This window comes from Furipterus horrens, unplaced genomic scaffold, assembly GCF_987537825.1.
Source record: "Furipterus horrens unplaced genomic scaffold, mFurHor1.1.pri manual_scaffold_8, whole genome shotgun sequence".
Classification (NCBI taxonomy): Eukaryota; Metazoa; Chordata; class Mammalia; order Chiroptera; family Furipteridae; genus Furipterus; species Furipterus horrens.
The window spans coordinates 61,102,399-61,114,478 of NW_028327178.1; the positions used below are offsets into that span (position 1 = coordinate 61,102,399).

The window sequence follows — 12,080 nt, forward strand, 5'->3', positions numbered from 1 at the left end:
TGGGTCTCCCTCCACAACTAAGACTGAATACAACTACCTCAAAACTAGAGACAGCCAGAAGTTCCAGAAAATCAAGCTGCATGGAAGTCCAAGAAAGAAAGATATAAAGAAGAAATACTTATCCAGACAGGTAGGAGGAGTGGAACCTGGGCGGAGAGGATGCTGTGTGCTGGAGGCAGTGGCAGTGGCGGCAGCCGCAGGCCAGCAGAACATACAATCACACATCTTAAAAAGTGAGGAGAGACACCTGGGGAGCGTTCCCAGCTCCTGACCAGACACCCAGCTCACGATCCTAGTGCCAGGGAAAATCAAGCCTCATTGCTTCTGACTGTGCAAATCAGTGAGGAAGAAACTGCTGGTTGCTCAGCAGACTCTGCTTGTTTAAAGGGCCCCTATGGTCCTAGATCATCCACAGACCCACCCACTCTGGGAACGATGGCCAGGGCAGCAGCTAGAGAGGCGCCAGTACCGTATGAAAGTGGGAGAAGTGCCTCGAAAAGGGGAAAGTGCTGAGCAAGCGGCATTGTTCCCTCTCTGACCCCTCCCCAACATATAGTGCCACAACGTGGTGAAATAGGTCACCCTGTACTGATGAATACCTAAGGCTCCACCCCTTACAACATAACAGGAGCAACAGTCCTACTTAAGACACAGAGGCAAACAAACACAGGAGCCTGTTAAGGTGAGGAGATAGAGAAATATGGCCCAAAAGGGGGAGCAGATCAAGGTTCCAGTGGGATAACTAAGCGATGAGGAGATAACCATCCTAACAGACAAGGAGATAGCTAACATAACAGGGGCACAATTCAAAACACTGGTGATAAAGATGCTCACAAACTTGAGAGATATGCTTAAGTATGGCAAACGAATAAGGGAAGAAGTGAAGGCTATGCTAAATGAAACGAAGGAAAATCCACACAAAACCAATGGTGAAGGGAAGGAAATCGGGGTTCAAATCAATGACTTGGAGTATAAGGAAGAAAAAGCAATCAATCATTACAGAATGAGCAAACAAGAATTGAAAAAAATGAGGAGAGATTTAGGAACCTCTGGGACAACTTAAAACGTGCTAATATCCAAATCATAGGGGTGCCAGAAGGAGAAGAAGAAGAGCAAGAAATTGAAAGCTTATGTGAAAAAATAATGAAGGAAAACTTCCCAAATTTGGCAAATGAAGTAGACATATGAGTCCAAGAGGTATAGAGAGTCCCAAACAAGCTAGACCCAAAGAGGACCACACCAAGACACATTCTAATTAAAATGCCAAAGGTTGAAGATAAAGAGAGAATCTTAAAAGCACTGAGAGAAAAGCAGAGAGTTACCTACAAAGAGGTGCCTGTAAGACTATCAGCTGATTTCTCTAAAGAAGGGACTGGCAAGAAATATTCAAAGTGATTTAAAACAAGGACCTACAACCAAGGTTACTCTATCCAACAAAGCTATCATTTAGAATGGAAGGGCAGATGAAGTGCCTCCCAGACTAGGTAAGACTAAAAGAGTTCATTATCAACAAGCCATTATTATATGAAATGTTAAAGGGACTTATTTAAGAAAAAGAAGATCAAAACTATGAACATTAAAATGAAAACAAACTCACAACTATCAACAACTGGATCTAAAAAATAAAATCAAAATCCAACTAAGCAAACCAGAATAGAAATAGAATCATAGGTATGGGGATCGTTTGTAGGGTTGTCAGCGGGGAAGGGGAAGGAGGAGAAATAGGGAAATGGTGCAGGGATTAAGAAACATAATTGGTTGGTACAAAATAGACCAGAGGGAGTTAAGAATAATGTAGGAAAGGTTGAAGGTAAAGAACTTATATGCACAACCCATGGACATGAACTAAGGGGAGTGAGATTGCTGGGGGAAGAGGGGTACTGGGCAGAGGGGAGCAAAGGGGAAAAAAATTGGGACTACTGTAACAACGTAGTCAATAAAATATACTTAAAAAATACTTTGTATAAATACCTGTACATGAAAAAGAAAAAAAATAAAGGGCCAATTTCAACTTCAGGCCTATGGTGTTACTGGGGAAAAAGACATGGGTTAATACTCCTTCTGTTACTTAAAATTTTTTTGTAAGGTTAGCAACATGGCCTTTAGAACTTTTACTGAGTTCTGCACACACAGGGCTTGAATGTAGAAAAAGTTCCCAGTGGGAAGATAAAGGTTGTTAATTTTTGTCATGCAGCAGATGAGACATGTGTTTATTTCTACTCCCCAGAAGCATTATTTGCTACTAGTTTTAATTCAGGAAAATGCGTTTCTTCAGGAAGGGTTACATAAGTATTTATTCAGTCTCTTTCTCAATCGTCTTCATCTTTTCAGTGTAGGCAGTAAATTGAGAGTGTATTCCAAAAATCTTATCCCACTACGTAAATGTTGAAGTATAGTTTCCAGTGAAGTTCATGTGAAAATCATGATGCCAAGAACCGATATAGAGAATGACAAGATTTAACAGGTTGAGAGGAATATCATAACCACTGTGAACATCAGTAGTTCTAACAAATGAATGGTCATCCATGACCAAAGAAGAACTATATGATCACATAAAAGAATGATTCCAATGAAAAAATCCATTTCCAAGAATTAGGGTTTCCAGGGGATATACATATTGAGCTTTCATTCCAAATGGAGCCTGAAACACATGATGAACTTTATGTATTTTCCTGTGGTGAAAGAGCCTATGTAGGAAATAGTACCAGGTATCCTCAATCACAGCACATTTAAAGCATCTTGCCAAAAGCATATACCATCTTGGCATACTTTCCCAACCATAAGGAATATTGAAATACTCTGTAAAATAATAAGTTCCACAAATCAAAGGAAGCTGATTACAAAAGTAATAAAAGTACTTTAAAAGAGTTCCATTGCCTTTCTCAAGTTTCTGGTTTATCCTTTTGAATTTTGTATTTTTTCATGTGAGGTATAAATTGAAACAAAAACATAGGTAAACAAAACAAGAAATCAAGGGCCTTATGAACTAGTGATCTCCATGTTAAAATCTGGAGCTTTGTATAATTGTCCAACATATAGTTTCAAGCATTTTAAATGGTTTTTGCAGAGGGTTCTTAGGTAAAAGTGAATCTACAAACTCCACAGCCAAGAATGCTGAACTAAAGATGCTGACACTCATTTGTTGCCATTTTCCAAATCTCTGTACACAGCTTTATCATTCTATGAGCCTCTCTTGCAGTCCCTTCACCTGGACGCTCGAATGGAGACTGCTGCCCGTTTCATATTTTCATGAGGACACATACTATGTGCCTGTGTAACATTATGTAGGGAGAAGACTTGAATATGATAATGATGGGGAATTCAGCTAAGTTGGTGCTCTTTCTTTTAGCTCTTCCTCCTCCAAGAAAAACACGTGCCGAGCTTATGAAGGCAATTGATTTTGAATACTACGGTTACCTAGACGAAGATGATGGTGTTATTGTGCCTTTGGAACAGGAATATGAAAAGAAACGTAGGTCTACAGGTGCTTCATTTCATTATAGATGGCATCTGGTTTCTGCTTTCTATTTTCAACTGGCTTTTTAAATAGTGCTTTATGTCAGAAAGGAGTTTTCTTTGTTGCTAATGGTCTTCAGAGGAAATGGTCTGCTAATGACTTAACCCCCAGTAAGTGGGAGGCAATAAGCGTTAGTGTTGGGCCAGAAGAAGCATGTTGGGGAAGCTATAGAGTAGCATCTGACCAGATCCCTGTCCACCAGGGTTTACCATTTACATTCCTCCGAGACTGGCCTTTCTTGAAATCATGAAATAGTGCCCACTTAAGGAGATTTGTACCTGCTTTAAACACAGCTAATGGTTTATCAGTGTAGATCAGTGTGGGTCTCTTTCTGAGAGCTTCCTTCATGCCAAGAACTATGCTACACCTTCTACGGACCTTCTTTTGAAGCCTCACAACAACTCTTTGAAGAATTAGGGAGTGCTACTCCCCATGAGGGACACTGAGCTAGGGCTTTGGAAGGAGGTGGTCAGGAGTTGGAGCTCTTTGCCAGCATGGTGTACAACTGTATTCCTGTTTTCATGTGGGCATGTCAGAAAGCCACCCAGGTTGGTAAACTGGGGAGGATCTGAAGATGTCCCTAAAAAGCTGCTTTTTAGTGACTTAAAGCCAAAGCTGTTGTGAGACTGAATTGCCACTCATGTCTGATTCCCTCTCACAATGGCAGAATGAAGGGTGTCCCTTTCCTGAGGGAATATCTTGGCCTTGACCTGCGTAGTCTTGAAAGCTCATTTAGAGACCAAGTAACCCTTGCTGTTCCTTGTCTTCAGTCAGAGCTGAATTAATGGAAAAGTGGAAAGCAGAGAGAGAGGCTCGGCTGGCAAGAGGAGAAAAGGAGGAGGAAGAAGAGGAGGAAGAGATCAACATCTATGCAGTGATCGAGGAGGAGGTACTGGTGGGCAGCGAGAGTCTCCCTGCCATTCACTAACTTCTGCTCTGACTTGTGAAGCCTGGACCTCTTGGGAGGGGCTCTGGTGCAGGTCAAGTTCAGCCACTGCTTTTTGCCTTGCTGGGGCCTCCTGGTAGGAACTACAAAGTGATCTGATGTTGGTATCTGCTTGGAGGCATTTGGGAGAGGCTATGCTGCGAATTGAGTCCAGCTGCCACTAGTGCCAGGCTTTAGACCCTTTGGTGGGCACTATGATGTGAGCTGAGGCCAGCTGCCAGTTGTGCTTGGCTTATGGCTACTTTTTTGAAGTTATGTTTCAAGCTGCAGCTGCCCACCTTTTATGCCAGTCGTGGGACCACATGATGGAAGTTACATTGCAAGTTATTGAGACTGGTTGCTGCTTATGCCCAACCTGGGACTGCTTACATGGAGGTACAGGGCATGCTGAGGCCAGCTGCTGCGTGTTTGGGGTTTGCGCACCTTTCAGAGATTTTAGGAAGGTCTGCTTGTGTGGAACAACTGCTAGAAGTAGCTCAGGGCCAGTGATTGAGTTGAGTGGGGTGGGGTCTCAGGGAATCATCAGGGCAAGGAGAACCTTGTTAGCCAAGTTAATAGAGATCTCAGATTTGGTGCCCATCTGCTTCTGTCAGCTGGATGGCAGGAGGGCTCAACAAGGGGACAATGCCTCCTGCCAGCACTTCTGTTCCGACTCCTGCCCCACCAGTACTTGTCCTGAATCTTGTCAATTTAGTTTCTCCACATAATGTATCTGGCACTTTTCGATCTGAAGCCCAGTGCGAATGAGTTTGTGAGTCTCTGTTGGGCTTCTCAAGAGGAGCAACTTGGTCTCCAGCAGCCTTCTGTCTCACTTGGATGCATTCTTCACTTGTAGCCACAGCCAGTTATTATGGGGACTCCTATTCCTGGCACTGGTGCTCTGGGCTGGGGATCCTGGCATGAGGATGGGGCCTCTTGTTCCTCAGAGGGGACCTCTGCAGTGGAGATATCCTTCCCAATTCTTAATTTCCATATGATGAGTGTGAGACCTGCCCCTGCTACCAGTCTCCATGTGACATCTTCTGTATAGCTTAGTCATAGGACTTCTGTTCAGCTGGTCTTCAGATGGTTCTTGTGACAGTTCTTTTATAATTAATTATAATTTTTATGTGGTTGTGGGAGGAGGAAAGCACAGTGTTTACCTACTCCATTTGTTTATAATCCTCACCCAAGGACATTTTTTCATTGCTTTTAGAGAGCAAGGAAGGAAAGAGAGGGTTTAGAGTGAGGGGAAAGGAAGTAGTTAGAGAGGGAGAGAAACACTGATATGAGAAACATTGATTGGTTGCCTTTTGTACATGCCCCAACTGGGGACTGAACCTATAAACTAGGCATGTGCCTGAACTGATAATCAAACCCACAAACTTTTTGGTCTGTGGGATGATGCTCTAAACAAGTGATCCACTCCAGCCAGGGCCCCACTCCACAGAGAATGAGGAAGTGCAGAAGTTCCTCAATCCTTTTTTCTCCATTTAAACAGCTGCAGAATAGCATATTTTATAGTGGTACCAATATTTATTTCGTGGTATCCTATTCATGGATTTTGGTTGTTCTCTGTTTCTAGTCTGATGAAGAAGGCAGCCAGGAGAATGGAGGGGAAGATGGGCAGCAGAAGTTCATCGCTCATGTTCCTGTGCCATCGCAGCAAGAGGTAGGGTAAAGGCTGTGAGCTGTCCTTGCAGATGGAGCTTCCTTAGTGCCACGGGCCTCACCTCTAAATAAGACTATTGAATGCTTTACTGGTTTTTTTTCCTGTCTGTCCATTTGGGCAGCTCTGACTCCTAACCACATGACACTGGTCACTGTGGTCATAATGGGATGTGGAAGGCAGGATTTCATTTGCTTTAGAGGAAACTGATGAACATTTTGTTGTTCACGTGCTTCCAGTGGGAGAGAAGGGGACCTTTGCAACTGCTCTGCATATTGAGCTGCTCGATCACCTCTGTAAGAGACTCCCTCCTGGCTGGGTTCCTGCAGGGAACAGAGGGCCCTACTAAAGAGTGTTATGTAAGCCCTTTACTGTTGTTATTCACAGATCGAGGAGGCTCTTGTGCAGAGGAAGAAGATGGAACTCCTTCAGAAGTATGCAAGTGAGACTCTGCAGGCCCAGAGCGAAGAGGCCAAAAGACTCATGGGATATTAGGGCTAAGCGAGGGCTCTCCTTGGTGTCTAAAAATCTGTTGGGAGTTCTTCAGCCCAACTGGCCTTTACATTAACCCACAGGGCTCTGCTGTCCTGGGACTGCAGACTGGCAGGCTAGTGCCATGAGGCTTCCTGCTACTTCTTACTGATAACTCTTCTCTTACCTTTTCTTACGTCATTTGCTGATCTCATATGAAGAGTCTGCCCCAGTCTTCCCTGGCCACTTTCTATAAGCTAACAGTTCAGCTGTCACCTCTGTACAGATATTTTGCTATTGAATGAACCCACTTATTTTTATCTTGAATTTGTAAAACAGGCTGCTAATTGGCCTTCTACTGTCAAATACAGTTTTTCCTGAAAGACGTTATATGTAACTCCTCTTGAAAAATGAAATGTGTCAACCCTGAGATCACATACAGAGTGTCAGTAGCCAGCCAGAGGTGTACCTTTTGGGCCTGTCACAGTTCTCTGTGGCTTACTCAGCCTGTCTGATTTTCTCCTGCCAGGTGGCGGAAATTGAGTTTGTTACTTCTGTTTTGTGACTGGTTCTGTAGAGATCTATTTTATTAAAGATTTTGATACGAGAGGGAAACCTCCATATATGCAGTTTGTTGTTGCTTGGGCTCCCTGAACTGAGGTAACAGTTGCATTGGAACGTGAGATTCAGAGTCACCACAGAGGAGAGTCCCAAAACACACAGCCCAAATGAGGGAGGGCTGGGACTAATTCCAGGCTCTGTCTGGGAACTGAGGTCGATGGGCAGAGCCATCCTTACTCTGCCCCTTGGTGGCCTGTGTGAAAGTACACCTTGGATGTCCAGGAAGCACCAGTTGGATCCAAACGTGCCACCTGAACTGGGTCTTTTCTCTCCAGTGGGGAGAACTGACAGCAGAGGTTGCAGCTTCTAGGGCAATGGCAAGGGGTTCCCCATCTTCCAAGGGATCCTGGGAATATCTGGGATTGTTAGGACCAGAAAATTGTCCTTTGGGTCAGGGCCCTATCTGAGGCTGTTTGTGAACAGGAAGTCCTGGAGCTTGGAGAAGCCCGTTATACAGCAGGGAGTTTGGTTCTTCAGGTGGGTCAGGGATGGTCTGCCTGCCTGGAAGCAGCATATTCTGGAAACAGCAGTCATGTGTGGCTAGCGGTGGCAAGTGCCTGGGAGAGGGCAGTCAGGCCATAGGTGGTTTGGGGGACCCTCTTGAAGGAGACTGAGGGCAGCAGGGAGCTGTGTAGAGGTCTGAGCAAGGGCGTGACCTAGTCAGTGTCCTGCTCAGGTGGCCTGCAGTCAGGTTTGGAGACTGGAGGCATGAGTCAGGCCAGGCAGAGGTTGGGCAGAGTGGGGAGTGGTCATGTGGGGAAGAGATAATAGAGGAGGGAATTCAGACCTGTGAGGATGAGCAGAGGGGACATAACGGGCAGGAGCACGATAGGTCCTGGCTTCTCTGAAGGAAGTGCTGGTGGCCCCCCACTCCCTGCTGAGCTCCTGGGCAAATGGGTGCAGGGTGCTGAGAGAGGTTGAGATTGGAGTTCTGGGAGAGGAGGACCTGGTGGCAGAGCAGGTCAGAGCTCTGGGACTTAGCAACCAGTCCAGGTCTGGTCTGAGAAGTCAGGGGGGTTCAGGAGCGAATTCCATGGGGTGTTTGAGTAAGTCCCTCTGGGTTTCTGGCCTCAGTTTCTCTGCTTTAAAGTCCAGGAATGGACTTGTGAGTTTTCCCCTGGGTCTGGGTAGTCCCTGGTGTGAGCAGAGAAGAGGAAGAACCCTTGGGACAGCCTGGCCCACATCAGAGCCTCTGTGATGAGTATGGGGTGCCCAGCTCAGATGGACCCAGTTATAGGTTTTTCTTTCAAGGAGCACATGTGGGTTTGGGGCTGCCTTGCATTTGATGAGACCAAGAAATTCAGACAACACGTATTTTTTCTCCTTGGGAAAGGTAATTGGCAAGTGTCTGGAGTGTAGCCCATCTGGAATTTCCAGGGCTCTGGGCCTTCCTCATTCAGTCAACAGAATTCAGCAGTCTTCAGAACCACCTGGGACAGGGGCTAAAACAGGAGCCTTCCACTGCAACCATTCAGTTTACAAAGCCCCTTCCCACGGAGGATCTCTTCATGTCTTCCCTGGGTGTACACACAGGAGTTAGTATCTGAGGAAACTAAGACCCTGATTATAGAAGCACCTGGCCGAGCATTCTTTTGTTTTCCCTGACAGAGATGGTACCCAACCCCAGGCTTCTTCCTGTCCCACAGGTCCTGGCTACTTGCCTGCCAGAGACACCAGAAATGAGATCTGCAGGGCTCCCACCCCAGGCCAGGAACAGCAGGGAAATATGAATTAGCTTGGTGGGTATGATCATTGTGGGGATGTGGTCACTTTGGCCCAGTTTACTCATTGCTCAGAGGTAACAGAACCAGTGTCAGGATTCTTTGACCAAACCTGTTTCATGGTTTGCATTAACTTTGACTCTGCACAGTATCCAAAGTGGCAACTTCCATATACACATTTCTATGGACTTCCCTCCTCTACCCTCACCCCACTGGTCCTTCTATGAATCTAAATCATCAATCTTCCTCCTGCTTTAAGATTTGTCACACAAGCGCCACCCAGACCTTAGACTGCCCTCCTTCCCCTGCACCCTTACCCTCTGCACTCTGCCCTCTGACTTCACATGCTTCTGCTTTGGGCAATTTATAAACAAGGAAGAGATTAAAACCTTTTTTTCCCCTCCACAAGCTTGCCATGGAGAAACAAAAGGTTGGTTTTGTTGCCTGATCCACTGCCTCACCCTTACCCTATCTTACTGTTTCTTTCCAAAGCCCTAAGAGAGGATAAGGTGGGGTTCTCACCCCTGTTCACATTAATGCAGCAGGATCCCATCTGCAGTAATCAGGCCTCTTCTAATTTCTAGCAGGCACTGCTTAGCTAGTGAGATAGGCCCACTGGAAGACAAAGTGGTACCTTGGCCCCCAGGCATTTTCACATCTGCTCCCTTCTTGCTCTAACACCCCCACTCCCACCAACCCCCACCAAGAAAAATCCTGTAGAAGTAATGTCTTCTGTAGGGCTGACCCTCTACTACAGAGTTCCTGCACAGAGTACTTTTCTGCAAGTCATCAAGCTTGGGTTTCCACCTCAGTTGAGCAGGGAGGGCAGATCTGCTTTCAGGTCTCTGGCTGGGTCATGTAGTATGTGAAAACTGGTGTGGGGAGGAGCAATGTTTTCTCTACCCTCAAGGTTCTTCTGGGTGGTCTAATAATCAAATACACGTGAGACAGCTTAGCAAAAGAAAATGACCAAATTTAATACATGCACATGTATGGGAACATTGCATACATGAGAGAGAGATCACATATGCAGAAGAGGTTCAGAGATAGAAAGGGAACATGGGTATATATGGCATCCTGAGCTAGGGATGAGGTAAGGTGCCTTGAGGCCTTTAATGGGTCATTTCAGGATGATAAAACTAGACATTTAGTAAATAGAAGTTTTCCTTGACCTGTAGGCAGGTCAAAAGAAGTTATGTCTGTCCAACTCAGAGATCCAAGATGGTGGAGGAATAAGTAGAAACTACACTAACCTCCTCCCAGGAATGACAACTAAATTGTGTAGAAATCATCCAGAGTAACAAACTGAACAATAGCTGGAGAGATGCATTATAACCATGGACAGAAGAAACCACCTCACCAAATGTGACTGGTACAGAGTGCAAAGGAGACACAAGAGGGCTGGGTGGGCTCTCGTGGGTGGCAGCTGAAGTGCCAGAGGGAGATTACAACAACTGGGGGCTTTCCCCAGAGAAGCGTAGGGTCTAAACCCCAAGCTGGGCTCCCAAGCCTATAGCACCAGAACTGGAAAGGAACCCAGATAACATCCAGCTGTGGAAAGTGGCAGGTTTTCTGTCTGTCAGGGAGTGACAGCTGGAGACACAGAAAGCCTCTTAAAGGGCCAACATGAAATTTTGTTTGCAGCCACTTACCCTGGGCTCCAGCAAACAGGGAAGAATGGACAAAGACCCTTGAGGAGAGCCTAGGGATGGCTTTGGGGAGAGAACTGAGGGAGCATCCACCAGGATTCTTGTGCTGAGTCATTCCCCATATTGCAGGAGTCATCTTGTTCATGCAGAGCAGTCTTTGCAAGTGGCATGAGTCTGAGGGGCAACAATAACGCTGCCCACAGGAATTACTCTGCCCACCCTTTGGTTCTTAAATCTGACTGCTGATTACAGATTGACCAGATTAACAACTGAAGCAGATAGTCATAGACTGTAGATCTCTGGCAGCCTTGAACAGGCTGCCTAGGGCCAGGCTGGGACGCCATCTGACATCAGTAGGGCCAGATCCAGAAAGATAAAACAGTGGTAAACACTAGATTCTACTGAGACAAATCCCACTGTGGTCTTCTTCATGATTTGTTGTTATTTTATCTCCTGCATAGCTTTTTAACATTCATTTCTTGTTCTTCAAGTTTGTGCCTATTAGATCACTAGTGTTTATATTATAGTTAATTTCAAATCTCATATTCTGCTCCTCCCTTCTCTTACTCCATTTTACCTTCTTTCCTCTTCTAATTTTTGTTTTAACTTTTATTTTCTCTCTTGCTATGACTTGTCTCTATTCTGCATTCTTACTATTTCTCCCTCATGCAGCCTCTCAAATGAATTTTCTTGTCATTAGTTATCTCACATTCTTTTACCCATTCTTAAGATACCCTTATTCTCTCTCCACATTTATCAATTTTTGCTTGTTGGTTGTGGATATGGTGCTTATTGTTTCATTTCTTCAATTTTATTTCTATATCTTCACTACTTTTTTATTTCAAATCTCAAATTTTACTGTTCCCCGCTCCTACTGCATTTTGCTTTCCTCCTACCCTTTCTTTTTTTCATTTTAAATTTTAATTTATCCCTGTCTCAGCCTGATTTTCATTCCTCACTCTTAGTATTCCTTCTCCCTCTATCCTCTGAAAATCATTTATCTTTCCTCTAGACATCTCTTACACTTTTCCTTCTTTTTTCCCCTCTTATTCCCATCCTACCTATGTTAATCTTTACTCATTTGCTGGTGATAGTGCTGTGGAGGATATTTTTCAGTAATTTGGTTTCTTTTCTTTTTTCTCTCTCTCACTATATTTTGTTTTAATTTCTGTTTAAACCTAATAAAGGCTTCCCTTCTCTTAATCCACTCTGCCTCCTTCCCTCCTTTTTTATTTATGTTGTAAACTTTTCTTTCTGTCTTTGTCTTCTGTCTATTCCCTATTCTTATTACTGCTCCTCCCACTAACCTCTAAAAACCATTTTTCTTTCAGTCACCTCATATTTATTTTTACTTTCTTATAATAGTCAATCTATGTACATCTTTATTAATATTGGCTCATTTGTAGTTGGTAGTGTGATTACAAGTGGGGGGTATTTTTGCAGATGTGCATTTATTTCCTGGGTGGTTTGTTTTATTTCTGGCAGCACCTGTACAACATTATACAAG

At 44.5% G+C, this 12,080-nt stretch overlaps 1 protein-coding gene and 1 pseudogene across 4 annotated transcripts in view; one reads left to right on the forward strand and one right to left on the reverse strand.

Annotated features, from left to right (window-relative positions):
• Positions 1-7,191, forward strand: part of ISY1 (ISY1 spliceosome associated protein) — a 38,973-nt gene extending 31,782 nt beyond the window's left edge. For 2 of the 4 annotated variants that reach the window (XM_090285928.1, XM_090285926.1), the window contains 4 exons: positions 3,350-3,484; positions 4,288-4,406; positions 6,028-6,114; positions 6,499-7,191. In XM_090285928.1, coding sequence (XP_090142054.1) covers positions 3,350-3,484; positions 4,288-4,406; positions 6,028-6,114; positions 6,499-6,606 — 449 coding nt within the window. In that variant the 3' untranslated portion in view covers positions 6,607-7,191. The remainder of the gene's footprint in view (positions 1-3,349; positions 3,485-4,287; positions 4,407-6,027; positions 6,115-6,498) is intronic. The other 2 variants (XM_090285927.1, XM_090285929.1) reach the window with 2 other exon arrangements.
• On the reverse strand, positions 2,294-2,826 carry LOC150003031 (methylsterol monooxygenase 1 pseudogene; annotated as a pseudogene).
• Positions 7,192-12,080: the final 4,889 nt, after the last annotated feature.